General features: G+C 42.6%; 1 protein-coding gene and 1 long non-coding RNA gene across 7 annotated transcripts in view; one reads left to right on the top strand and one right to left on the bottom strand.

The window, feature by feature from the left end:
* Positions 1 to 824: 824 nt before the first annotated feature.
* On the bottom strand, positions 825 to 11,473 carry LOC107209378. Its single transcript, XR_004498904.1, has 3 exons — positions 11,014 to 11,473; positions 5,516 to 5,800; positions 825 to 1,325 (listed from the first exon to the last, which is right to left on the bottom strand). It is a non-coding gene; the product is annotated as an uncharacterized LOC107209378 (long non-coding RNA).
* Positions 4,606 to 27,358, top strand: part of ZFAND6 (zinc finger AN1-type containing 6) — a 36,001-nt gene continuing 13,248 nt past the window's right edge. The window contains exons 1-2 of one of the 6 annotated variants that reach the window (XM_015639017.2): positions 4,606 to 4,720; positions 7,449 to 7,538. Coding sequence is in view for 1 of the 6 variants with exons in the window: in XM_015639015.3 (XP_015494501.1) it covers positions 11,744 to 11,745 (2 nt within the window). In the remaining 5 variants the exon portion in view is untranslated. Of the gene's footprint in view, positions 4,721 to 5,962; positions 5,982 to 7,448; positions 7,539 to 11,579; positions 11,746 to 11,827; positions 12,064 to 20,510; positions 20,518 to 23,583; positions 23,587 to 27,358 lie in introns of those variants that run through there. The other 5 variants (XM_015639018.2, XM_033517032.1, XM_015639020.2 and 2 more) reach the window with 5 other exon arrangements.

Raw genomic sequence — 27,358 nt, 5'->3', positions numbered from 1 at the left:
ATGAGCCACTCCTGCCCTGAAAGACTTTACTATCTACACAGACAAAGCAGATGCCGGAGAAGAAAAAGCACAGAGGTACAAAATAACTTCTTTGCCTAAAGTTACTCATCAGCCCACAATGGCACACTGTTCTCCTGAACGCTCAATGAACTACTTAACATGGATATTAAAAGCTTAAGTAGGGAGTCGTTAGGGCTTTAAAAGGCCCCAGCCCAGATTTCTAAACAAGCCTATCTAGAAGGAAGCTCCCAGATTTGTAACCACGTGGCAACACGATCTGCCTCATTTTGAAAGATGCTGAGTTGCTCGGTGGCTCGCACTCGAAGCAGAGCAGCGCAGCCTGGGGAATCCTCCTCCCTGCCCAGGAAAGGTCCCCGGGCAGCCGGCTCGCTGCCAGCCTGTGCAGCTCCACGGGCACCCATGAGCTGCTGGCCCTGGAGCAATGAGCTGGCTTTCAGGCAGTGGTGGGCATTGTCTGATGCCTGGCATCTCACTTGCCTGTTTTCACACCTTTCATCCATTAATTCTCTATTTCTACCTGTGTTTTTACCTGCTATCCTTGGTGATCATTCTGTTTTCACCAGATGATTTTTCATTCCCATCCTCTGAGAGGCAGAAAAACATTTTGTTATTTTTAAGGATGGACTCATGTCTCTGATTGGGAAACCAGTATACAGAAAACAAAAGCAGAGTATTAAAGTTTTGAACATTACAAGGCTTTTTTTATTCCAACCATTTTCACAACAGACTTGATGAGCAAGGGTCCAGAATGCCATACATAAATGCCAAGAAATTGGATTTTCATTTCTGCTTTTTTTATTTTATTTTTTTTTTTTTTTAAATGAGAAATAGTCTCTGGGTTGTTTTGGAAAATGAATGCTGAAAGCTAGAAATCCTGATGGTAATTGATGTTTTTTCATTTCCATATGTGCATCTTTCTTGCAAACTATGTAGCATCAGCACAGTAAATATCCTTTATGTAATTTAAAAGTAAAATGCATCATGGAGCATGCTAATAGAGCTTGATGGTAATATCATATAAACAGAAGCATGAGGGAGTCTGAAAAAATCCTGGGCCAATTTTTGCTCTTGGCTAAAATCTTACAACCCCCTTGAAGTCAGTGGCATTCTGGACTCGCACATACAAGCAGAATTTGGACTCTAATTCTGCAAATCTCTGAATGTGGGCATTGCAATGGAAAGCTGGCATTGCTGCTCATGAAGACCACTGCCAAATAACTGCTGGGCCCAATTTCCAGTAGGCCTGGGTAGTTGAAACTCCAGTTCATCCTGTTAGGATAAGGCTTAGAACAGGGTCAAAGTACCTGTGGATAAAAAAGAAATCTAGTGAGACTCAGAATCAAATAAAATAAAATTTAAGATTCACTTGTTCAAAAGAACCTTCTGCTTATTTCTTTTGTGTTTTTATAGGCTGTCTCTCAGGAAGCAGGGGCTGATTCTGCTCTCAATAAACCTATGGTGAAAATCTCAGCAGAGTCTGGAGCTGCACACTGGGCCCCAAACAACAAGATTAGAACTGAAATGATGTTAGCACTTAACACCAGATCCAAACCCCACTGAGGTGAAGAAGAGACTTCCCATTTACCAGCTCTGAAGATAAATTTACCTCAAAATGAATACATTACTAAGATTCCTCTAGTGATTTCTAAAGCTTTAGCAAAAGAAATAACAAGCCACTATAGCAGAAGCAAACATAAAAGAAGCCAAAGGAAAAGGTCCTCTGTGTTAGCAGATAGATTAAATGGATTTGGGAGTAGGGAGTAAAAATCAGAAGAAACCTCTTTCAGAAAAATTGTGCCCATATTTTCTAAAGAGGTATATGAATAGATAGTCCTTAAAACCATAAAAATAAGTTGTGCTGGGGAATGAAGGTGATGGGAGCATTTATATATGAAAGCAGATCTGAGTAATGAAGGTCAAGGAGAATAAACACCATTCCAGCTGTGACATTATAGAAGAGGAAATAATGTTCACTGATTATCGCTCACCATTTTGCCGTACATCATCAAATCACTGGCACCTTTCACCTCTCTCCTGGGAAACCTTTCACCTCTCTCCTGGGTGTTTCAGCTTGGACTGGGATCTCCTGCCTAACTGGAGTTCCTTTTGGATTTCCCTGTCAAAGCAAAATCATGCCTGGTAGAATGAAGTTGTTCCATGAAGAACATCCCACTGAATATCAGGCTCTCCATGCTTCAGGCAGTCCTGTGCCCTACTGAACATTTTGTGCACTCTTAAAAATTATTCTGATCAGCTTAAGGTGGACCAATAGCCTCCAACTCCTTCTCTGCAGCAGTCCACAGAAAACAGGCTTCTGTTTTCAGCTGCTGGCTCAGAATCACGTTTGACTTCTTCAGCTGATTTCAAAGCCAAGGGTGCCCTTCTCTGAGTGGTTAACACCTTAGCCATTTCTCTGATTATACGCTTCCCTTTTAATCCTTATCCTACTTGACTTCAGCAAGGTTTTTTAGCCTATTAGTCCTGAGTTTCTCAAATCAGAAAACTGAACACTATTTCTTCAGTATTATGCTTTTCATTCAGAGTGGAACAAAATGTACATTTAATTTTTAAATGCATCCTTTTTTCTACCCCAAGAATAAACGTGGCCATCTTATTTGGGGATTTTCTTCCTCAGAGACAATTTGATTACTGGCTTTTTAAAATGCAAATGGAATAAAACTTTGTGTTCCCTATTTTGCTAGAGGTTGTTTCACTCTTCTGAGCTGTTGCAGCTTTCGACTGTACCAAACATAGTGATTCTAAATGCTCCAAGTAACCCACCTACTCCAGCATTATTGTAACTGAGTTTTCTCATTTTGGCACAGAACTGATGAGCGTCATCCGCAACTTGAGTAAGAGCACATTTGAACATTCTGCTGCTCCCCCTTGACACCTGATGCCACAACTTAACATTTGTTGCACCATGTGTTGCTGGTCAGTAACTCCTGGCAGGAGGTGTCCGTCTTGTTCACTGTTTGCATTTCCCTTGTATTTACGCTGCTGTTCTGCCAGCTGTTCTGCTGGTCACTCACAACTGCAGAACAATCAGTTGGCCTTTTCCTAAGCAAAGGATGTTGTGCCCTACTATTCTGCATTTATATTTCCAATGATTTCATAAAACTTGACACAAAGAAAGCAGTCCGAGAACAACCAGAGGGAATTCAAGGTTTTAAAAAATCATATTAGAAAGAGATGATCATGGAGAGGCTGGGAGGAATGTGATCATCACTCCCCACAGCTCCTTATGATTACTGCCAAGACCATGAAAGCGCTCCAAATAATGTTGTGGTGAATGCTGTGATACCCACATGCAATGCAGGTCATCTTCTGCTCATGCAGCCTGGCATTTGGAAAACTTATTGCATCAGCAAAGACAGCCAAGACTGAATAATCTCTACCAAAATAGCTGTAAAGCTATGCTAGCACTTCCATGCTGGTTGCACCAGCATTTTCTAGTGTTAATCCAAGCTTAGATATTCAAAACAAACAAGGTGTTTTCTTCCCTTTTCGTGCTTTTTCCAGGTTTATGGATCTACCTACTCAGCTCTCAATGTGGGTGTCAGCAAGCTCCTAGCAATGAGAAGTCTCTGCTTGGATTTAATCTTTGCTGAAATCTTTATGGGTCCCTTTACAGTGCTTTCCTCTGCTCAAAAAAGACCCAAAATTCTGAACATCTTCACAGTACCCCTAGGAAATCAATGATCCTGATGGGTCCATTTCATCTCAGTATATTCTGTGATTGTATAAAATGGGAACATGTTTTAGCCAGCCTCAGCTTCTCTGGCTGCACAACTGCACACTTCTCCTTCCCTCCTCCTTCGCTCACCTCCTGGCAGCTGCTCTAGCCTTGGCCCGCTCCTCTCCCCTACCACAGATAAAATTCTCCTTTTATTTGGCTTGTTTCACGTCCCTGGAATCCTGTGCTCCCTATCTGCTTGAAGCCATCAAGTCACTCATCATCCTTCCATCTTGCCTTTAAAACCTCCTTGCGTGGTTTGGGCTACAGCCGGCTGTGATAAGTGAGGACAGTGTATTAAAAAAAAAAAATAAAATAATAAAATAAACCTAAAAATCAATATGTATCAGGTGTGAGGTGAAAATGGTGTGCATGTAAAGAAGCTGTAGTGGATTGTCTCAGAGCCCCACAGAGAGAGAAGGAAACACAAGCAGGTGACATTACACATGAGCAGATACTCCAAGCCCACCGCTGCCTTCCCACAGGGCGCAGAAGGAGGGGGAGCTGTGAGGGACTGAGCCCACACAGCGCCCTAAGCCCCGCAGGAAACCCCGCTAGGAGAGACCTTCCCCTTCTCTGAAGGGCAGCGGGGGCGACAGCAGGTGCATCCGCGGGTATTTTACAGCAAAATGAATTTATTTGTGGGCCAGGAGGGCGGACGCCGCCGCCCCAGCAGGCGCTGCCCACTCGCCCTCCCGCCGCCGCGTTCGCCTCAGGTCACCCCTGCGGGCGGGCCGCTGTCCCTTTAAATAGCATTCGGTGGTTCACGTCGCCGCCGTCGCCGTGTAATAATTACTCGCGGGCCGAAGCGCCGCCTCCCGCTCCCCGCGGCCTCCCTTCCTGGGCTCCGCCAATCAGCGCCCGCCCGCGTCACTCCGAGGGCAACGAAACACGGAGAAAGGGGAAAAAAAAAAGTTTGCTGAGGAGCGAGCGGGGCCGGCGGGCGCGGCGGGCCCGGCGCAGGTGAGGGAGCGCGGCGGGGCCAGGGCGGCCGGGCCGGGGCTGTGGCCGCGGCCCCGCACCGCGATGGGGCGGGGGGATGGCGGCCGCCCGCCCACCGGCCCCGGGGAACGGCGGAGGGGCCGTGGGGAGGGTCCCCCCTTCTTGCCCCCGATCCCCGCGCGCAGCGGGTGAGGGGCTGCGGGGCGACGGCGGGCGCGGGGCCCGCGGCTCTTTCGCTGCCTTTTTTGGTGGTTCCGTCTTCCTCTCCCCACCCCCGGCGGGCGGCTGCGTGCGCAGGAGCCATCCCGGGGCAGAGGTGTTTGTACTCGTGTCCTTGGGTGGAAGGGAGAGGCAGAGCCGGCCCGCCGCCAGCGCTGCGCCGGCCGGGCCCGGCCCCGCGCCCTCCGCACGGACCGCGGGGTTCCGGCCGGACCCGGCGGCGGAGCCCTGTGGGCCCGAGGGCTCCCCCACCCCGGGCCGGGCCTCGCTGCCCCTCGGGTGAGCCCAGTGCAGCGGGTTTGGCTGGTGTGGGCACAGGGGTGCTCGGGAATCAACATGCGCTTTGTGTTGTACCACTCTGCTAGTTAAAGCAAGGGTTAATGCTTGCCAAGTCTGTCGTACTTTGGCGTTTTGCTTTATGAAAAGTTATTGTTGTTGTTTTGGTGTTTGCCCAGGAGCCCTGTGAGATTTAACCCGACTTGCCTCCTAGGCTTTGCCAAAAGCCTGGAGTGATAGATAAGGGGTGTGTGAACATCCACTCGTGTTTCCACAGGATGTTAGGATTGGGTAACCTTAGAAAATAAAAAGGGCAGTTACCTTACTGCTAATAACAACAGCAACAACAACGAAATACAGAAACTTCCACCATACGTGCTGGTGTAATGTGGAGGCATTCAGCAGAACCATGGTAGTTACTTCACCCCCTGCATGGATTGACTTCAAGTGCACCGTTGTGTTCTGAAGTCCATTCCCGAGTGTTTGTCCAGGCTTGTCCTATAATAGGTGTCATTGCGTAAGAGTTACAGGGAGCAAAGAGCGTGCCGAGTTTCTTTCACTCTTCTAAGGTTCTGTGCTCACATCTTAACTGTGCCAAACTCTACCCTGAAAAGAGAAGGGCACAGCTTGGTAAACTGCCCTGTGAACTTCAGTGGGAATAAAAAAAAAAAGGAAGAAATTATTCTTTTCTTCCTCCTACTTACAAGTAAATGTTTTTGTTTGTCTTGTGTCATCTTAAATAAGTTTTTGCACAGAGTGCTAATCCTCTTCTGAAATGTGGATGATGGTAAGTCAACAATTGAGGAAGTTAATATGTCAGTTCCTTCCTTTGTCTCTTTCTTGCCTGTCCTCTAACTTTTACAGCTTTACTCTTTTATTTTATCTGATTTGTTTTTGTATTGCTAAGGTACTTACACCTGTTCTTTACTATCACCTAACTTAGAACAAGGGGACTGGCTCTTTTCCTATATATCCTGTGTTTGTTCAGGCCAAAATAAATATATAATGGGAGGATGTTTTGTTCCTTATATTTTGTTCCTGAATGACAGAGTCTCTGACATGTCAGTGGCATAATTCCTTGGGTTTATTACTTTGCAGATAGAGAAGATGATACTCTTCATTAATGTCTCCTGTATATATTTGATAGAGTACTTCTTAAAATGTTTGTCTTAAAACCTGTGAATCATGTTAAATTTATTTTAATCTGTTACTATTTAAGTTCTTGACTAATCATGAATTTATGGTAAAAAAATAACAACATTGTATATGACATAGTATACTTAGGGGAGTGTCATTGAAGAATGTAAGTTTATATTTCAACTTCTTGTTACTTAATGGTCTCAGATGCCACATTCAAAACTTCACACAAATAGTTTGAAAGAGATAGTGGCAAGTTATCAGAGAGAGAGTAGCATTAACACAAACTGCTGAAAAGTTGCTATGGTTACAGATAAAGGTAATCCCTGTTTCTGTGAAAGTGTGTCATTTTGTAACAGCTATATTAATCAGTCTGATTTCTGAGAAAATTGGAAGTATACAAACTTTTGGCTCCATTTTCTTGGCAGTTAATTGCTATGCAGCTTTTTTTTTTTTTAATACTGAATGGGCTGTGATTTGCATTCCAGATACATCATTTGACCTACAAAGATTATTATAAATTAGATATAAATGCACTTGGACTATACTGAACTCAATTGAAACTGTAAAATACGTATTTTTGCTCCACCCAAGAGATACTTGATATCAAGGAAGTGTCTTTTAAAATGCCTAGATCCTTTTTCAAGGACTTTGGCTGTGGGAAGTGATGTAGCCCTCTGTCCCCAGAGACTTTAATTGTGCAGCTGTACAAGATACAATTCCATGTTCTGATTTAAAAAAAAAAAAAAAAAAAAAAAAGAAAAGGAAAAAACACCCAACCAAATCACACACCCACAAAAAAACCCCCAACAACCACTCCAAAGCAAACCAGTATGGCAGCTGCTGAGAGATTGAGACCTGTTAGGAATGTCTAGCTGTATAGGCTGGGGGCCACAGGGTAGGGACAAGTGATTCTGTTAAGGGTTTATTCCCTATATAGGAAGAGTTGGCATTTAACATACTGGTACTTTAATAATAGGTCAGCTAGTTTTGGGTGGTTTAAGATAGCTGCTAAAACATCCAGGGGGATGTGTGTGTCTGGTGTGACTCCACTGCTGTCCAGACAGCTCAGCAGACCTCTCTGTATTTACCACGTGCACCTCTTTGTTGTTTCCAGATCTGATTATTGCAGTGCATAGTGCATCTGGGATTGAAAGCAGCAAGAGGAATCTCAGAAGTTCAAGGGTACTGAAATCTCATCAGTCTGGTATGTTGTTCTCTTCAAACTCCTGGAATAGCAAGTTGAATTCTTTGTATGTGAGAGCCTCCTTAGTTACAGCTAAGGATAAGTTTCCTGCTAGGTTTCTAGGATCTTGGCTTTTCATCAGCAATTTCATTCTCGGGAAGTAATGTGCTACTAAGAACTACGAACTGTGTATTGTTGAGCTTCTGCAGAAGATTGTTTTTGGTAGTGGTAGGACAATGAACCCAAGCTCTGGGGACCTTCAGTCAACATACACTCTGAACTTGTTTTCATCTTGCTTATCCAGCCTGGAAATTCCAGGTAGTTCTGCAGACTTTCAAAACTGAAGTCAGGCTGAAAAGGAGCTACTGCTAGCAGACTTTGCAGAGTGATGTGCTGCACACCGATGTATTGAAGAATGCATAATATTAAAAGAAATGTTTATTTCTTCAGATAGGGATTTTTTTCCCACTGCCTTTATGTAGACATGGCCCTCATGAAGCAATGGGTTTTTCAGGTTTGATAAAAAATTTAATAATATTGTTTCAGAGTAATTTCTCTGAGAAATAATGCCAAAGTTCTGAAATGCCTATGCTAAAGTAGGATCACAAAATTGATATATTTTTAGAAATGCACAGCAAGTTTTGAGAACTATTGTTTATAAACAGGGTTACAGCATCTGAGGGTGTGAAAGGCATGGGAAGCTAAATATTACTTTGAAAGCTGTCTCTAATAGTAAGAAAAGCTAAAAGTCTGAACTATAATAATAATAAAACATTCAGCACATGCTGAAATGCAGACATCATTGACAACCAGAGGGTAAAGTCCATTTCTCCAGTGCCAGTTCAGTGTGTATATGCAGTGGATCAGTTTCTTTGCTACTTATTAACATGTACAGAATCCAGGAGGTGTAATGGATTCAGGACTGAAAACCAGGTGCAAAATAGTGAAGAAAGCTCTTGTGGTTCACACTGATCTGCTGGGACCTGGACATTGAGTAAGCATCTCTTCATCTAATCCCTGAACAGCCATCACATGTAGCTTTTGATCACTACTATTCTTGTCTCTGAACTGGTGACTTACAGATGGAAGGTTCTGTTCCTGATCTCTTGAGCTGTCAAGTCTCCCAAACTTGCTGTATTCTGCATGTGTAAGGTTATAGAACAAATGGCCTTTTAGCTGTTCCATGATTACCATAGTCAAATGAGAGTCAGGTGCTCTCTTACTGTCCAAGTGCAAAGTGGGGTGGCAGCAAGCTGATTTTTATTTTTAACACTGATGTGAAAGTGTCTCTGCTTATTGTTCTTACAGCTGCAATTTGCTATTTTCTTTTTTTCTGCATTGCTACAGATACTGTAAGAGTAGCAAAATCTTATCTTGAGCCTCTACCTTAAAATGTGCCTGTGCCACTTTTCCAGCATATATGTGTGTTTAGAGGGAAAATAGATGGCTTTTTGCAGAAACTGAGGCTGAAAATTAGGCTTTTTAATCCAGTTTCACTACATTTCCTTCAGCATGGGATGTAGGAATCTGAATAGCATTTTTTTAATGCATGTTCCCAACATTTAGATGCAGGTGTGTTTTCTAGTTTTCTAGTCTAGGTGTGTTTTCTGTGATTTCTAGTCCAGTGACCTAGGGCCAACTATGAATCAGTTTGGATACCCCACTTCACAGACGATGTGGGGATCTTCTCTTTTATGAGGATAGCAAATTACACTTGGGGCTTTGTTATTAAGATACTTAGGGGGTGTGTGTGTGTTTTGGTTTTAAATGAGATGGGGTAAGCAAATCTGGGAGGCCAGGGCTGCGCAGAGGAGAGTTAGTTTTGCCTTCCCCGTTCTGCTCTGGCTAAGCCATGGTCCTGCTCATCAGAGGCTGGCCAAACTTGTGCCAGCTCAGAGACTTAAGGCAGGTGGAAGGGGCTGATTAGCACCAGAGCTGGTTTCAGGAGTTGGCCAGACTGCAGGCCTTGTGGGGGGAAGAGGTGGGGAGGAAAAGGGATGGAACATCTCCCCTGTAGTGATAAGAGCTGCTAGTTGCTGTGTGACAGAAGCCATGAGCTGAAGTGTGGGATGTTTGATGATAAAAATTATTTTTCATTGCCATTACAAGATGGTGAAACTGCTATGGTAGCAAATAGAGCTGGAGATTTTTGGAGTAGTATATTTGGTTTGGGATTTTTCCCCCCCCCCCTCTTCTTTTGAAAGTACCCCAACAACGCTGACTATTTGTTGTGTCTTCTAGCACTTGGCAGTTTGGTTGATGTGATTTCTGACTTGTGCTGTTGTTTTTATGGGCCTAAAGTTAATGTGCTCTAAATTGAAGCTTTCCAAGATTGGTTACTGAGATACTTGAGGGACACTTTACTGGTCTGTTTTGTTTGTGTGAACTGTGTTCTTGGTTTTGATTGCTTAGATAAGGGTTGGTCAAAAAAAGTGTCATGAGTTATCCTCAGGGGACCCCAGATCAGCCTGTGGCAGTGCTGGCTCTCTCTGGGCACTGAATTCAGGTGTCTAAGCCAGGAGTAAGGTCTAGTTCTTTCTAGTCTATATTTCAGGTATTGTGGGGGAAGTTATGTGAATATTGTTAATTCTGTTCTTGTAGTGTTTCATACATATCAACTTACAACCAATTCCTGCTTTTCAGTCCTACTTGGATTTGTAGCACAATAGGTTGCTTTAAAATAGGTAACACAAAATGTGCTATTTTATCGTTTTAGCACAAGTAAATGTCCTTCCTGAAGGAGTTTTTTATGCTCTTTTTGGTGTATCACAGCTCAGGGGAGCACTTAGCTGTAAATATTTTCCTGATGTTGCACAGTATTTTCAGTAAAGCAGTGTGCTGAACAGCCTTGGACTTTATTAATCTGTATTAGGGAAGTTAAAACTTCCCTGTTTTGTGGTATTGGTAGTGGGTGAAGTAAGGGAAGGGAGGCAACTCCAGCCCTGGGAGAGGAAAGGTGACAAGAGCCAGAAACAAGTTTTTCTTCTCTGCACAGAACAAAAACAACCCAAATGCGCTTGTGCTCACAAGTTCTTTCGTCTTCCTCTAGCTTAATATTTTTAGTTATTTTACACTAAATACGTGAAAATATTATATGTAAGGAAACCTTGCTACCCAGATAAGTCTTGTGTAACTATGACGATACTTGTGGGTGCAGGAGGGAACACTGGCTGGCTTCTGGCTCTTCCCTGTGTTGCTTGCTAGGAATGGGGCAAGGTTCGTCTTGAACTAGGTGTCGTATCTGCACTTGTGAAATATTTAAGTCTTATTTTGTTTTTACTCATCTTTTCTCTAGATAGATGTGTAGGGAACCACATCTGGGTTTGCGCTAAGGAAAAAGAACCACTTTTAATCTAAAAGACAGGTTTTTGTGTGGTGCTGAGGAAGCTGTGCCGTCAGAAACGCCGTTGTCATAACGCGACCAGGATCTTGCGAATTTGTTCAGTCAAGCGAAGCCTGAATAAGCACAAAAAGTTTCTGGCAGAAGCCGTGGTACCTTGTGGGATGGAGACAGTCACTTCCTGCGGAGCTCCTGCTGACTCATGCTTTAAATGGGTGGAAGTCTTTGGAACCGGCGACCGATGTATTTTTAGCCGGGGTTACTAATTTATATAGTGTTCTCGGCCTCCCAGGGTAACTCCAGTCACCCTTAAAGCGCGGATGGGCTCCAAACCCACAGCTAATTTTATCCCATAAGTGGAGCAAGCGGCAGTTGTGTAATTGCCGCGGGAGAAGCTTTCCCAGCCCGCTCGGGTGTTATCCTCTCTTCCGACCCCGACCCCCCGATCGGGAGCGAGGTGTCGGGAGGGGTGGGCGCCCCACGGGGACCGGGGTCGGTCCCGGGCATCAGTCCCGGGGAGCGCCCGCCCGCGGCTCGGGTTTGGCCCGGCGAGAGCGGGGCACGGTCCCTTTAAGAGCGCGCGCCCGGGGGTGCCCGAGCCCGCCCAGCCTAACCTGCTAGCGAGGAAAAGTTCTTTACGTGACGGACAGGCCGCTCCGCCAATCAGCGGGCGCGGCCCGGCCGGCGGGGCGGGCCTCCGCCGCCTCGGCCAATGGGAGCGGGAGGGCGGGCCCCGTGCCCAGGGTAGGTTGCGCCGAAGTGCAGCTCCAAGTGAAGTTAATCTGGGGTGAAGCGAACAGAAAATTGTGGAGATCGTGTTGGTAGGAATTTTGCCGTTCTAATCGCGTCGTGTGGCGTCGTTCCGCCCTCCGGGGCAGTGGAGTTCATGTGCGTGGGGCTTTCCTTCGTCGTTTCGCTCTCTAATGATGGCAGGATATTAACATTTATGCAGGGAAGCAGAACAAAAGGGCTCTTTAGACAGGAAATAAGGTGCTGAGAGGCTCAAACTTGACCGAGTTTCTTTTGTCATCTCTCGGCTTGCACCGGGTGTTCTGGCGTGGAAGAATCGAGCGGTTCCACATTACCTTATGGAGAAATGTTAATTCTGAAATAGCGAGGATAATGCTGCCGTTTTGGAGTTACACAATGTTACAGGAAGAGAGCTCGATTTTAACTCTAACTTCCCTGATTCTGATGAGATTGGAGGTAACTAATTATGACAGCTGCTGTGGGATTATTCAGTGATAGCATTTGCTCCAAGTCATTTGTCTTAAATTGTCCTTTGTTGTATCACTGAAGGCTGCTGTGCTGTTGTCTGTGTGTTTGTTCTTGATGAGAAGAATGTCTCGCAGGTCTTTAGCATTTAGAACAAAGATATGTAAAAACTATGTAAAACATGGCAATTTTTTTCTTAATTTTAATCAGTTTTGTAGGGTGTCTGGGTCTGTAAGAGCTCTGATTACAAACACAGGCAGGAAAAATAAAGTGGTACTGCTCTGTGTTGCAGCTATTACCCTTCCAGCCAAGGGAGAAAAAAGCAGGGGGGAGGATTTTTTTTTTCCCTTTGGAATTGGTCCGAATCTCTTTGGAAACCTGTATTGCCTAATGGTAGCAGGTGTTTTGTTTGAGGGAAAATTATTTTCAGTTTCTGTACCAGTTATATATGGTATTTTTTGTGACACTTTGTGTATCTGAGAGGGCTTCAGGAACAGGAAAAGTATGAATTTCCATGGGTGGCATGGGGTGAGAGGGAGAAGAACAGGAAGTGTCAAGGCAGGAAACAGGAGGGTCCTAATGAGAATGAAGACTTTCTTTTAATTGTCACCCTTTCCGTATTAGATGAGGCCATATACAGAACAAGGCTTTTAGATTGGGAAATCTATTTTCTTACTTCCCTAAATATTTCCTGTTTTTATAAAATCACTTGGGTTGATACACAGCTGCTCCTGGGAATTGGAAAGAAATACGCATGTCCCTAATACTTGTTGAGTCTAAGAAGTTTGGGTTTTGTGTGATTAGTCATGGTGATAGAGGAATGGTTGTCAGAAATTGAGCAACAGTCGTTCGAATGAGCATGGAAAGCAATTGCTTAGACCCTTACTGAATGTAAACAAGTGTTCTTTTGAAAGCATACCTCATCCTTTCAGTTTTACATTGAGCCATTCTGTTTTCTTCCAAAATGCTGGGTATAGATTGCTTTTATGTATGTATCAGTGTCTCGACACACTGGTGTGTTGCTATGGGCCAGTGGCTTATAGGTCTGAATTATTAATTTGCTCTTGTTGTCTTACCTGTTTATGCCGTTTTTAAATGTCCTGCATTGAATTTAAACCCTAAAAATACTATTTTAGAATAGGCAGTGACTATATACAGTCTTTTAGCTGAGAGTTGGGATCGGTTTCCTGTACTGGGTTTAAGATCAGGATATGAAAGTGTTTAAATACCTGGATGTTAATTTCTTAACTTCCACGTGGTGCTAGGCCTAAGACTAAGTGGCTAGATCAGGTGTATGAGGTGAGGGCAAGAAGAATACTGAAGTTTGCTGGAATCTCTCTAAAGTTATGAGTATGTGTATTAGAATTGCTGAAACTAAAGGAAGCCAATGAAAAGTATTTGTGTGCTATTAAATATTACGTTTAGCCAAAAGCTGCTTTGCGTAGAACAAAAGATAAATAGATAAAAGCAGAATACATGAGGCAGCTTGGTTCCTGTTGCTTGATCACTGAACAGCCATGTTTTTTGGGTCCCCTCTGGCCCCCAACTTAGCAAAGATGTATTATCTGGGACCAGCTTTGCTGATTTATTCAACACAGGAGTGAAATGCTCAACTCTCTCGCCACATGTATACAGTTCTAATGCAGGCTGTTTGTAGAAAGCAAATCTGCCCTAAAGGATAAACATACCACTTTCCTGGCACAGCTGTACAACTTCTGTATTCAGGCTACAGCAAATGTTTCTTGCCTGCATTCAGAGCCGTTGCTGGCAGGACCCGTGTTGTCCCTGCACGACGATTGGTTGTTCCAGCATTTCTTGTTCATAAAACCTTCTCCTGCACATGCTCCATCTGCAGATCTTAAACACTGTGAATGCGTTGTATGCTGTGGGATTTATGTGTCTGCTTCTTGTGCCAGGATGGAACATGCATCTCTGATGTGAATAAGAGATTCTTAAAATCCACTGTAACCCTGTGTACAAAATGCAGGACCAAATTTTATCTCCCCTCTTTGAGACAAAGGACATGTGTGCCCTACAGTCCACTGGCTGCTGGTGGCACTGCCCAGTGTGAGGTGGGCGGCCCAGCATGAGCTGGGATGGTGACTCTGCACTCTGGTGTTTTTCAATGCTACTTGGAGCAGGCTGTGTGCCTCATGCTGTGTGCCTGTAAAATACCCCCAAACCTTAGGGAGGGCTGATGTCCACCTGAAACCAGGTACGTGGGCTTTGGATCCCTCCAACTTGTTGGGCCCGCTCTCTGCCACACACAGGGCCTCCTGCACCTCTGCTGCCAGAGGTTCTGTGAGCACTGCAGGCTGAGTCAACTAGGCTGGCTCAAATTGTTCTGAACTAGTGGCTGTAGCCAACCCAACTGGCTCTTTCCCCCTTCTCTTCCTCCCCGTTTCCCAAGTGGTTTAGGGATCATTTCTGCTAATTGCCCTGTGCCCAAGGCGGAAGGGAGGGGGGACAAGAGTCATGTCACTCTAGAGCGTGTCAGTGATACCCAAAAAGGGACACCTGCCCTTGGTTTTAGCTGTGGGGCTTGACCTCTAACTGGTTTTCTTGCAGTTTCTAGGAAAGGAGTGCGCTGAGGAGGCGTGATCAGTGCAGGGGTGCTGTTGCAGGGCAGATTGGTGCGGAGGACCAGCCCTCTCCTGCAGATACAAGGGCTCCTCAGGAGATAGTGTGTGTCCTCCTGTGGTGTGAAGCTAGCTCTGGGTGGGGCAGATCATCTGCCCAGTGATGTTTACACTGTAATAAGGTTTTGTGAAAATAAGTTAATTACACATGACCTACAAAGGAATAAAAATAGTTGGTATCTGTTCTTGGTTTAAAATCCATTTAACAGAGGCGTGAAATATGTTTGGGACTTTTAAACCTGGTTTGTTCTTTTTTTTTTTTTTTCTTTTTACCTTTAGAAGTATCAGGAACATTAAGTCTTTCTTCCCTGTTCTTGTTGGATCTCTCAGATGTGTCATAAGCTTCTCAGCCCTTAATTGAAGGGGTGGGGTGATATATTTTTAACAGATCCCTTCTTCGAAGTGTGTTTATAGGGCTTTTGAGCTAAACAGAAATGAGTTAAAACAAAGCTTTGTCAGTGAAAAAACTGTTTCTCCTCAATCATGTTGGGGTTTTTTGCTCATTCTCCAGTTGTTGAAAGAAACGGTATGTTTTTTTCATTTGAGAAGTAACTTTTTTGGCTACTAAATTATGCATTAAGAGATAAACTGTGTTAAATCCTAACCTGATCCATCTTCTGCTCCATTTAGATCAACTTAAGACAGTTTTTTGAGTATTACTTAGACAAATGAACACACTTGTTTGAGTATTTCCTAAAAATAGCTCCTTTTTAAGCAGCGGTTTTATTAAATCCACAGTTCTTCCTTTTACTTAATGCCTCAGCAGTCTTGCAGGAGCTCAGTCTGTCTCTGTGGTGAAGACCACTCCTGCTCAGCTGTTCTGTCCTGCCAGGATGTATTTGTGTCACAGGACTCTAACCTTCAGGATATGGTATTTGTTAGTCTGAAATGTAATAATCCTGTATCTGGAGAACTAAACTATAAAGCGTGTGTCTGGCTTGGCAGGCCCTGGCAACCACCCCAACAGTTTAACTAGCCCAGGCTTTAAGACAGCACTGCACCAGTGTGTGCTGTAATTCATGATGCTAATGCATCTTTATCTATGTGAAGGATTAGGGAGACAAATATAAACTTAATAATCAAATTGGAATGGGAGCTTAAGAGGGGTATTTCTGAGAAGAAAGTGAGGTGCTTTGGGCTCCTTGAAACATTTTGCATTGCATGGGTTTTTTAAGCAAAGCCTGAAGTTCTCACCATTAGTTTGAACAACGCAGGAGGCTGGATGATTTTCATGTGTGTGCCTTGGAACATAATTGTGCTGATGAAAGCAGACTATTGCATGAGGAAGGCAGGTATTTTCCACTTAAGGTTTAAGATGTGTTTGTGGCAAGAGAAACACTGATTCTTTAGGCAAAAGTGCAGCATTTTCTACCTAAATTGGACATAGTAATGCATTTTATACAGAAGGCCATATCTAATTCAGATTGCCAGAGGAAAACATTGAATGAGCTGTTGATCGTGCCGGTTTCAAGGATGGGGTGGCAGGGGAGGTATGAGACTGCAAAGAAGGATAAAATTGTTTCTCTACTACCCCCTGTATGAATTTTGTATGAATTTAACGTGTTTTTCTAAAATGAGATGCAATCAAGTTCTTAATGCAATGTGACGTTGTCATGTGCCAGAATGTTTTCTGTGCAACAGGATGACCTTGCATTGGGATCTGCATCATTATCAAGATAGGGGCAAAATAAGTGGTTGTGAGTGTTAAACTGAAAGGTTTGGGGATGGCTCTCCTTGCCCAGCTCCTTCAGAACCAGGTAAGATGCTTATCAGGTAGCTTTAGCTGCTGATACAGGAGAGTTTCCTAAGTGAATTTCACCAGACTTCTCATGTTGGGATTATGCTATCCAAATATCATGCTAGTATGACATACTGTTGGATATTGGTGCCAAGTCCTTAAGTTATTTTGTGGTGTTAATTATGATTAGTTATCAAACAAATGTTTTTCTTGTAGTGAAAGGTGACAAGAAAAGTATTTTAGTCTTTTATAATAACAAAATATTTGATTATTAATGTGCAAAAAAAGAGGGAAAAAATGGTGGCAACATGGAGAGACTTTGCTGAAATGCTTTTTAGGGAAAAAGACTTCAGAATGGCTCAGTAGAACTGTTTTGAGTATCAACATATTTTCATGGGGTTTGTTTAAAGTATCCTTGGAGAGGAGGAAGGCAGCATTAGTAACAATAGGTCAAGGTAAGTGTATTATTGTTTGTTACATAACAAACAAATTGTCAGCTGTGTGTGATAAACCATGCAGGGGCTAAGACTAGTGCTGAGATAAAGGAGGGTTTGATTTGTAGAATGGTCTGGCAGCTGGGCATGACTTTATTGCCTTCTTAATAAGTCCAGTCAAATTTGGTGCTTTGAGTGCATTTACAAGTGATTTTAAACTTCTGTGCATAGCAGTCGAGTAATTTGCTTTAATTTTTTTCTTCCAGTATAACAAAAAAAAAATCTAATTTCACAGTCTGGTCACTTGGTTGATTCTGTTGCCTTCCTGCATTTCTCTTACTTGGTGTCTGAAACTTCTGGCTGTTGCCTCTGGTCTCTCTTTCTGCAGGAATTAGCTTGTTATTCTGCAAAGTCAAAATGTGACTGTGACCTATGGTCTTAAGTTTATACCTAGTCATTCTGTATATAAATAAATCCCTGATTAGTTGCTAGCTACTTATCCTTCTGTCTTCAACCTCAGATTCCACACTACACAATCAGAATGCTCGGAGCATCAGTCTTCTCTGAATAATACCTGTGTCCCTGCTGCAGCTCTGACACCTAAGTTTCTCAGACTGTCCAGGCCTGAAATGAAGAATTTATTGAAATTTTTGTGGATGGCCTGAAAGTTCAGCCTGGTGAACTTAAACAGGGTGACAAAAGCAATGTAAAATGTGCATTGAAGTGTTGCTGAGTTTCCTTGAACAACATCAGATTTTTCAATGGGACAGTTGGTTTTTGAAATCCAGGGTTATGGGTTAAAATTAATTTCTTGTTTAATTTAAGGGATACAGATATTCTTCAATGGTTGTATGGGGATTTTCTGCCTTTACAAAAGAGGTGTGAGACAGAAGGGATTTTTGGGAGACAGTGTAAGGGTACTGGGCTTTTTTCCAAGCCATAGCCAGGATGCTGAGCTTGTGGAATCAGTGTAGTTGACACTGCTGCATCCTTAGACCAAGCTAAAGGGCCTTGATCTTGCTCACAACCCCCGTTTCTGACCTGGTACAACATTAAAAAGGAAAATACTTCATTCTTTTCTCCATTCTTTCCTGATAGAAGCCCTGTTCACCATAGTTTGTGAATGGAAGGGAATGAGCAGCATGATAGAAAACTACATGTTGTTGACATGTTGTTGGAGCTCAATATCCTGTGAACAGAATTTTTTTTTTTTTTCCTTTTTTTATCCATTCTGAAGTGTGATACTGGCTTTGATATGCCAAGCAAAATAGTTGGTGATCTGGCCTGCATTTTTTTGTTTGTCTACTTTTCCTTTATATCATGAACTTTTCTTTCTCTAGAAAGTGCTGTTACTTTGTCATGTGTCAGTCATTTTTCTGTCAGAAAGCAATCACTGTGGCAAGAGGATAAAAAGAGAAATCAGATCTACTTAAGGAGTTATTGTTCAAAATGCTTCTAAAAATGTAAATTTCTGTTTGTGGCTTGAGTAAAAAGGGGAAATCCCATGGCACTACTTAATAGCTTGGCCTTTTTGGTTACAAGTCCCTCTTGTAAAACCATTTATGGCTTTATTTTTCTATGTAGAAATGTAGGAAAAAACTCTGTACAAAGGTAGCATAGTAATAAATGGGGAGACAGTAGAATCCAGCCATGCTATTTTTAGGTGATTGTGTTCTTAACTTGCTGATTTAAGTGTTCTGGACAGTGAGTGGGGAGACATTGTAGAAGAAATGTGTGCTCACATAGTGGAATCTTGCCTGGAAACAGAATGAATAGCAGACTTGGTTATCAGGAGGGCAGTTCAGAGTTGTATCTGGAGTATTTGTAGGTAAAGAGGATGCCCTGGTGATTAAAGCACAGTGTTTGCAATGCAGACTCTTACTCGAGAGCTGTCAGCTCTAGGTTTCTTCTTAGTTGAGAAACTGAAATATGTGCAGTCTGTTCTGTATGGGCTTTGGGAAGAAGTGTAAAAAATATTTTCTGTTCCATGATGGCAGTGGGGGAAGAAATGCCAGTTGTCCTCAATCAAGTTGCTTCCAGTATTTTTTTTAAGCTTTTCTTGAGCAGTGACCTCTCCATCTGAGCAAGTGGTGTACTTTTGGAAACCTTCAGAAATGAGAGTTGTCTTATTGTAAGTTTCTGATAATTCCCTAGCCCCATATTTGTTGACACTTAGATAGTTGAAGATGACCCAGGGCAACTCTTACTAATTCACACTCTGACCTCCTGGTGATGTGTGCCTTTTTCCTTGGCTTAAGCTGTAAGTGAGGCTGTGCCTTAAATTTCAGTTCTGTTACTGACTTGGTAGGTTCACCTTCCTCCTGCACAGTTAAATTTGACTCTTCTGGCATAGAGCTGCACCATAAGCCAAATACAAGAGTCAATCCAAGCTTTTAAAGAATGAAGTCTTCAGGGTAGATCAGTTTCTGTCCCAGAAATGCTGTGACAGAGGTATTTAAAGCCCCAAATTACCTGTAGGATGAAACCATTGCATTAGTTGCATATGAATTGCTATTGAATGCATGTGTATAGGTTGCAGTTGGATGTTTACATGTTCCATTGTTTCAGGCAGTGTAAAGTGACAGCTGAGAGGAAACAAAGGAAAGATGCAAAACTTGATTGTGACCAGTTGGTCTATTCATATCTTCACTGAAACTTGACAGTGTATTAAATGGAAGATGGATAAATACCAGTTGTCCAACATGGCAGCTGCTGATCACCTGTGTAGTATTTTCCTATGCTTTGTTCAGGATGAGAAGTTTTAGTATGTACTAAAACTACTATGTTAGAATCTACATAGTATGTGTAATTTGTTTGGGATCATGTATGCTGGCTTCCCCAGTGATTGAAATAATAATTAAGGGATAAAAAAGCAGCACCTTCCCCCCCCCCCCCCCCCCCAAATAGCATTGAGGTCAAAACAAAGTAATACCTTTGAGTCCCTTGACTAAATTTAAGTGTATTGCAAGAGAGGAGGAATGCAGCTTTGCCACAGGGAACATTGTACTTACACCTCCTGTGCCGAAAACTTGTCCTTACATACCCTCTTTCTTTGGTCAGGCTTTAGCTTTAGGTTGAGTTCCCCATCAAACCACAGTAAGGGTATTGTATAATTTTGCACACTTAAATTAGACATAGTGCATAATTCTAAATAGAACTACACATCATGCATGATAATCACAGTGTTCTTGGAAGTTAAACTGAATTCAAGATGCCCTAGCTATAACTGCTGATCGTTTTATTTATTAGCACATAGGAACCCCAATATTAGAGCAGGAGCTCTCTTAGCATTAGGCCCACGTAGAACTGTGGCATTATAAGCTAATTAAAATTCTACATAGTTCTGTTTATGAAAACAAATTATAATGTGTTTTTGTGCTTACTGTCAGTTCTCAGCAACAGGTGCTTTGTTAACAAGAAGCTGTCTATTTTGGGAACTCGTGTTAAAGCGGCTTTTATCTCTTCTGAGTTTGATATGCTTAAAATAAGTGAAACTTATGCTGTATTGAGTGAAGATTACTTATTCACTGAAGCTCAAAAGAAGCGATTACTGAATCTATATCTATTCTTTCAGTAATTATGAGGGTAATCTTGTAAGTGTTTGAATCCTTCTTACAGATTATTTCTCATCAGTGTGTAAAGTCAAACCTGTTTTAAAATACAGCACCAAAGATAGTTTATGGAGTTGCTTTTCTACATCCCTTTTGGTCTGGTATTCTAAAGGAATTTAGAGAATTCTAGAAAATTTTCGAGATTCTAATTTTATACAACCTCTGATTTCTGAAATGGCCAGCTTCAACATCTGATACCAAAGAAAGCAGAATGCAACCCTGCCTGGTCTGTTTCAGAGTAGCTTTCTTACCTTTTGCAGAACATTTTAAAAGAAGGCATTTCTGTGATCTGACAGATTTCAAGTAAACCTTAAATTTATGGGGCTGTGTAGAAATATGAAGGGCAACTCAAGGATTCCTGCAGCACCTGAATGTCAGAGTACAGATATGAGATGGCACAAACTCCAGACAAAAGAAAAGGGCTCCTCAAGCAGTATCTGTGACTTGTACAGCTCGACACCAGTTCAGCCACACATGATGGAAACTGCAAGCTGACATAGCCAGCTGCTGATGAGCAATTACTGACATGGTTTGATTTTTCTAATGGGTGTAACATTTGAATTTTTCTCTTGAGCAGTGATGCCAGAGCAAGCACATCTAAAATGGTGTTCTTTTAAAAGTAGCTGCATGTTCTGTCACAAATGTAACTTCATGTAAGGTTTCTGCATCAGTCTTGTCTCAGAGACAGCCATCTTCCAAAAATGGGCCTGCTCAGCCTGTCTGCCTTAAATCTTGGGTGAGCTGGGGAGGCTAAACTGAGTAACTACAGCTTCATCTTTGGAGGGGAGGACACTCTACTCTGGGTTGTGTATGGACATACAGTGCTTTGGGTAGGACAGCACAGGCTGCAAAGTGTCCTCTCTGTGTTCCTCAAATATGCCTCTGGAACTTCTCTCACCATGCCTTCCCCAGGGATGCTGGATCAAAACCAGCTTCCTCAAACACATGACATACTCTTTTCTTGTATGCACTTTTCTTTGTCTGTAACTCACTTAGAAGTTGTCTTTGCTATGTACTGAAAAACTATAGTTACTGTGTTACTCTCAGTGCTTTTAATGTTTAACTAGTTACCTTTATTGAAGGTCCCTGTCATGGCTTGCTGTAAACAAGCATGTCTAGCTCCAAGGGTTAGCTGTTGTTTTTTCTCTTGAACCCAAGAAGTGAGTTTTGTTGTGTGTGTGTGTGTTTTGTTTTGTTATTTTCACTTGCATTCAGGTTGACCTCTCCAAAAAGGCAGCTTTGTCAGCTTAGATTTTTCTGATAGTCATCACTGGAGAGACAGAAACTTAGAATATGCTGGTGGTGCCTCTTTCTGAAAGCATTTCTCTGTTGCTCTGGACTGGAGTTTGCTGGATGAACTGGGCTTGACTACAAATATATTGTGCTTTTGGGGAATAAGAGGCTTTTAAGTTTCCCAAGTCTGAGGAAAAAATGATGTTTCTTTGAATCTCAAGAAGTTTGGATGCAAGGGTCTAATTCTAGTCGTGCTACAGTGTTAGTCTAGAACAACTCGGAAGTCCCAGTGCTTAAATGTACAAACAGTGTACAAATCCTTGGCATCTTGTGTTCTGTTTTTCTGCTTTGGACTCAAATTGAAATGCATGACAAATAGGAGTGTTGAAGGCTTTATACAGAGGGCTGCACTTTTAGGTGTCTTAGTTAGCAGATGCTCCATAAAGTAGTGGTCCTTCCTGCAAAAAACCCAGTGTCACACCAGTAGATCTGTGTGGCAGCTTTCTGCAGTTCCAATGCAAACAAATCCTTTTGTCTGTACTCTGCCTCTTTGAAATCCAAAATAAATAAAATATGATTCTTCCTACTAGGTAGTAAAATGTACCTCTGGTATTGCTTGTTAATTATTGGGGTTTTTTAGAATTAATCTTCAGTAGAGTCATGGAATTGGCCCTTTATTTGGTTTGTTGACTGTACTAGAAAGTTTGGAAATTAAATATGAAAACTTTGCTCATACTTGTTTTTGTTCGTAGGTTTTCAGTGGTCACTGCAAGCAATTAGATGCTTTTGCATGAGGTGAATGAGAGAGACTGAGGTACCACTTCTACAGAAGTTAATCTTTGGGTCTGGTAATCCGTGCTTTGCAAAGGTTAAGCGTGGTCACAAGTAGTAATTACAGTTTCAAAGTAACATCTATTAATAGTGTATGTAGACAAGCATGGAAAGCTGAGTCCTTATTATCAGTGATCTCCTTGATAACAGTATACAATCTGTGCATCTTTGTTCTTGCTTAGCAAGAGTGGAGAGGCTGTAGTGAAATGTTCTCTTGTTCCTCGTGTAACCTTGAGTACAAGAGCAGTCAGCTGTACTTAGCAGCATACACACTTTAACACTGGAGGCTTTGTCTGTACCAGGTGTTCCTGGGTTTATGATATTTGGCTCAGATTAGTTATAAAAGTTGGTAATGTTCTGTCCCTTCCTAAAACCTAAACTGTCTCTTTTCTGTCCATCTGCCACTTCTGAATTTGCACTTTTTCTTGTGTGTGTTTCTTTCCAACTAGTGTGATTCTTTCAGTCTCTGACATCTTAAATCTGAGATACAGCTTTCTTGAGTCCAAATTTTATTTATATTTTAGTTTTTATATGGAAGGATTTAAACTTGCTGACTACTAAAAACTGTAAGTGAAGAAAAGACTTCTCTAACTCTTTCATCTTTTTGTAAAGTTTCTGCTATGAGTGTGTAGTATAAGTACTTGATTTTAGCCTAAATTATGTCTGTGCATGAAACAAAAATAAAAAGCTGTTCAACAGGAATAAACAGGAACATAGTAGATATTAAATGACTTGTCAAGTCAGTTAAAAGAATATCTTATGTAAGTCTTTGGTCACTAGCGTGAGTATTTTGTTTTTGTTATGAAGTCATATAAATTCTCCTTCAAATTGCAGTTTAAAACTTTAGTTTGTTTGAGTGGGAAGAAAACTGGAGGCTCAGTAGAATGAGTGGAAGGTTTTAAAATGTATGGATTCTCTTGGTGCCAAGGAAGTTGGAACTCCTGTGTTTTGAAAAATGCAGCAGCTGTGTGTTCTGCTGCTACAGGAACAAAGAGGTCGCTGCCCTTACAGATCTGCTTGCATAGCTGGTCCTTAACCATATTCACTTTTTTTAACTCAAAGCATTCTGATGAAACTGGGTCAGAGTGTAACTACACATGTAGCTGTGCTGGCAAATGTGAACCAGCTGCAGTGCTTTAGCAAGGGTGAGCTGTAAGATGAAATGACATGTCTGACTGCAACCAGCAAGCTGGGCTGAGCTGTAATGACTGAGGCCCCTATTCAAATCTGCCAGTTCTTCTTGGCTCCATAGCAAGTTGCTGGGACATGATAATGCCTTAAAACAGCTACAAATGACTGCTCAGTGAATGTAAATTGGATCCTTTTGGGAGACAGCAATGGAGTAAAAAAGCCCAGGACTGTTCTGTAGCTTGCTTGGAATCTGTGAGTCTAGTGCTTTACACCCTCAGTAGTGTCCTACTTGCAGCAGGACACCTGAGCAGCGAATTCCAACATCAACTGGTATCCTCCAGCACAGCCAGTGCCTTGGGAGCTTCTGCAGCAAGATTCAACAGAACTTTGCTCTTGGGCTTTTATTTGCCCTTCATTTCGATAAGCCTGTAGAGAAATGCATTTCCTATTTATTGCATTTTGTACCAGCATGCCTTTTCATATGGTGGTACAGGTGGTATTGGGTATCTGTGCCAGTACATGCTACAAAGGGAAGTGTATTTTTGTGTGCCCAACTTTGTGTTTTACTTGTGCCTGGAATGAAGCTCTGTATGTTTAAGCAGCACATATTACCACTTCTGCAGTTTCTTCCTTGCTTCATTAGCACAAAGAGAAAATGACCGTTAGTATTGGTGCTACTTCACTCAGCGCTGAATTGCTTCATTTTATAGGTGATTATGACAGAGGAGGGAATATCTTAATCACTTGTTAAAATTGGATTTATCATTGGAAGTGAATGTTAGGTAAAACTGTCAGTGTGCTGATTTTGACAGTGAGGAGCAGGTCACACTCAGTGTTCTTCTTTCTCTTTGAGCAGCAGCTTCGAAGCTGGCACCAGAATGATTCAAACTGTGTCTGCTGTGCTGCTGAGGCACAATGCTGTTTGGGTGGTCTCAGCGTTAGCTTTTAGGAGAGATCCTTCCCATACCAGTCACAGATTTTAGGAGTGTTTGCAGAACACAAGACTGTACTGCAGGATGTGAGGAACTGCTTGTTTTCTTTACCAGAAATTGAAGTATGAGGATAGCTGGCATTCAAGAGACCTTTTTCTTTGGAGAAGACAGATGAAGAGAAAGCTGGCTTCTGTGCCAGATTTTTTTTTTCTTGTCTAGAATGGGGTGGGGGGGTGAAAGAGATTATTCTTAAACCTTGTGTGTTTAATCCTGCTAAATGCTGCTCTCTCTGATCTTACTGATTAACATTTGAAGCCTATAAAGCTAGGGTATCAGTTATTTGAAACTAGTGGCATATAAACATTTTAATTAAAAGGAAAAGAAGAAAGGGGGTGGGGAGGAAGACCAGTATCACAGCGCCTGCTCTGTGAGGAAGAGGTATCAACAAGTATTTTGTTACTTGCTTTACAGAGTGTTGGAAATGTCTCTTTCTCTAGAGAACTTGATGTCCAGAAGATTGCTCTGCTTTAGTGTTTCTACAGGTTCAGCTTTGTACATTTTATAGGTGTGTCCTTTGCATATCTTTTGCTTAGTACGGAGAGGAATTTACTCTGAGGATGTGCTGTGGTGAGCGAGGAAAGGTAGGACCTGCAGCAGCAGCAATAAGAGGGCATTATTAAATGAATGAAGTTGTGTATTACAGGAGTAACAGGAACAGGTAGACTGTAAGCACCTTATTTGTAGGAAAAGGAGGACTTAGTCTGCAGAGCTGTGTGCTGCCATGCTTCTAGTGGCAATAAATATCTTTAAGAAAACAGTGAGAGATAATTTCAGCTGAAGTTTAGCAATTTTTCGCTAATACAGAAAGAGGGTGTTTATTCCATAATCTTCAATGAAGTAGATATTCTGGGATTGCACTGAGAGGAGTTGTTGAAGGCTCTTGCACTTCCCTCTAGTCTGTTCCTTCTCATTACTGCTTGTACAACTGGTTATACAACTACATTGTAAAATAAAGTAGGGAACGTACTTAAAATATTGTAAAGAGCTCTGTTATTCTGGTTTATTTTTCTTTAAGATAAATCAATTCTGCATTCCTAATAACCTTCAGAATTCATAGCATTATCCTGTGAATACTATGCAGGTACAGCTCTGGGGGAACAGGCAGAGCCCAGAGGCATTTCCAGGAGCTTGACAAGCTCCACACTTGTTTTGTGACACCTCAAACCAAGGGTGACATACATGTAGTCAGTCATATTGATCCCAAGACCTTGTTGTCACTTCAGCTATGAAGCTGCTTCAAGTGTCATACAGAAGCCAAGCTAGGGGAGACCATTTTTGAAATTATGGATAGTGTATTCACTCGGGATTTATTTTAGAGTAGGCTTGATGCTCAGCAGGGGCTTGCTGCCCCTAAAAAGGGCTGTCCTATTTTTAGCCATGTCACTTCCTGTGCAGTGTATGTCATTTCTCTGGAGTTGATCTTCTATCAGATCAGCAGGCTCTCCAGTGCACCAGAACAAATATTTGTGTTGCTTCCGTGGGATGACTGAGCTAATGTGGCTGCAGGCAGGGACAGGGGGAAGCAGTGGCCAGAGCTGTGGGAGCAGGCTCACCCTCTGGCAGCGCTGTTTCAGCAGTGACTGCCCACCTCTCCTGCTTTATGGGATGTTTGGGCTCAGTGATGCTGTGGGTCTTCCTGCCTGAGGCCTTTTGGACATTTTTGAAACAAAAATCACCTGAAGCTGAGCCAAGAACTGGGCTGGTAGGAGGTCCTTCCCTCCCCCAAAAACATCTGTTCCATGATCTCGGCTGCTGGTGTTTGCTGTGATGGGGCAGAGTCCGGCTGCTGTACTGGCAGCTGTTTGCTGGGGCCCGGGGCGAGGAGGAGCTGTCGCTGTGGCAGGGCTGTGTCACCCGGCCCCTGCCCTCCCGCAGGACTGCGTGTACAGGAGAGACGTGGCTCCAGTGCAGTGGCAGCAGCTGCCACTACTTGGGCCTCTTTTGTTCTGTTTTCAGTGCCCGGTTTTGCCTTGTGGTTCTCTTAATTCTTTAAGCCTGCTTTTCTCCTGGAACAGGCAATTCCACACATGTCTGCAGCTAGACCCTCTCTCCTGCCTGAACAGCACTCGCGTGACAAATGACCTCAGAAACCAAACTGTGTTGAAACTGATTGGCAGAAGGTGGAGTGTTTAATTTTTAAAGTTTGATAATTTCCTTGTTTCATTTTGGTGAATGTGAGCACTGAAAGGGAGGGCTAAGCCTGGGAGAGCTTATTATACTGGTTTGGCATTCTGTGGTTAAGGGGTCAAATAGGTGAGTTCAGCCATCCCAGGAGCTTACAAGGAGCTAAAACAAGTGTTGTCCCTCCTGGTCACATGTCCTCCTTCACATCAATTCCAGAGGCTCTCCAGTGCTGGACTTCCTACATATTGTGTTTTTGCATTTGAACTGATTGAGCTCACTGAACTGTCGGACAACTTTGTGTTGGTGATGGTCCTTTCTTTTCCTGGTGGGTTTTTTTGGTAGCTCACTGCAGTAATTGTGTGGGTGAGGGGGATTGTACCCAATTCTCTCCTTCCTACCCAACAAGCTGTTGTCTTTGTGCAAGTTCTCCTTTGACTTCATAACATTGCATCAGGTTGATCCTATCTCTTATTCCTTGTGTTTTTCAAATATTAGCAACCAATGAAAGATCTCCTGCTTCCTGTGGCCCTTATTAAAACTCTTCAGAAGAATC

Source organism: Parus major, chromosome 10 (genome assembly GCF_001522545.3).
Source record: "Parus major isolate Abel chromosome 10, Parus_major1.1, whole genome shotgun sequence".
Lineage (NCBI taxonomy): Eukaryota > Metazoa > Chordata > Aves > Passeriformes > Paridae > Parus > Parus major.
This window is presented reverse-complemented; position numbering and strand designations above follow the sequence as displayed.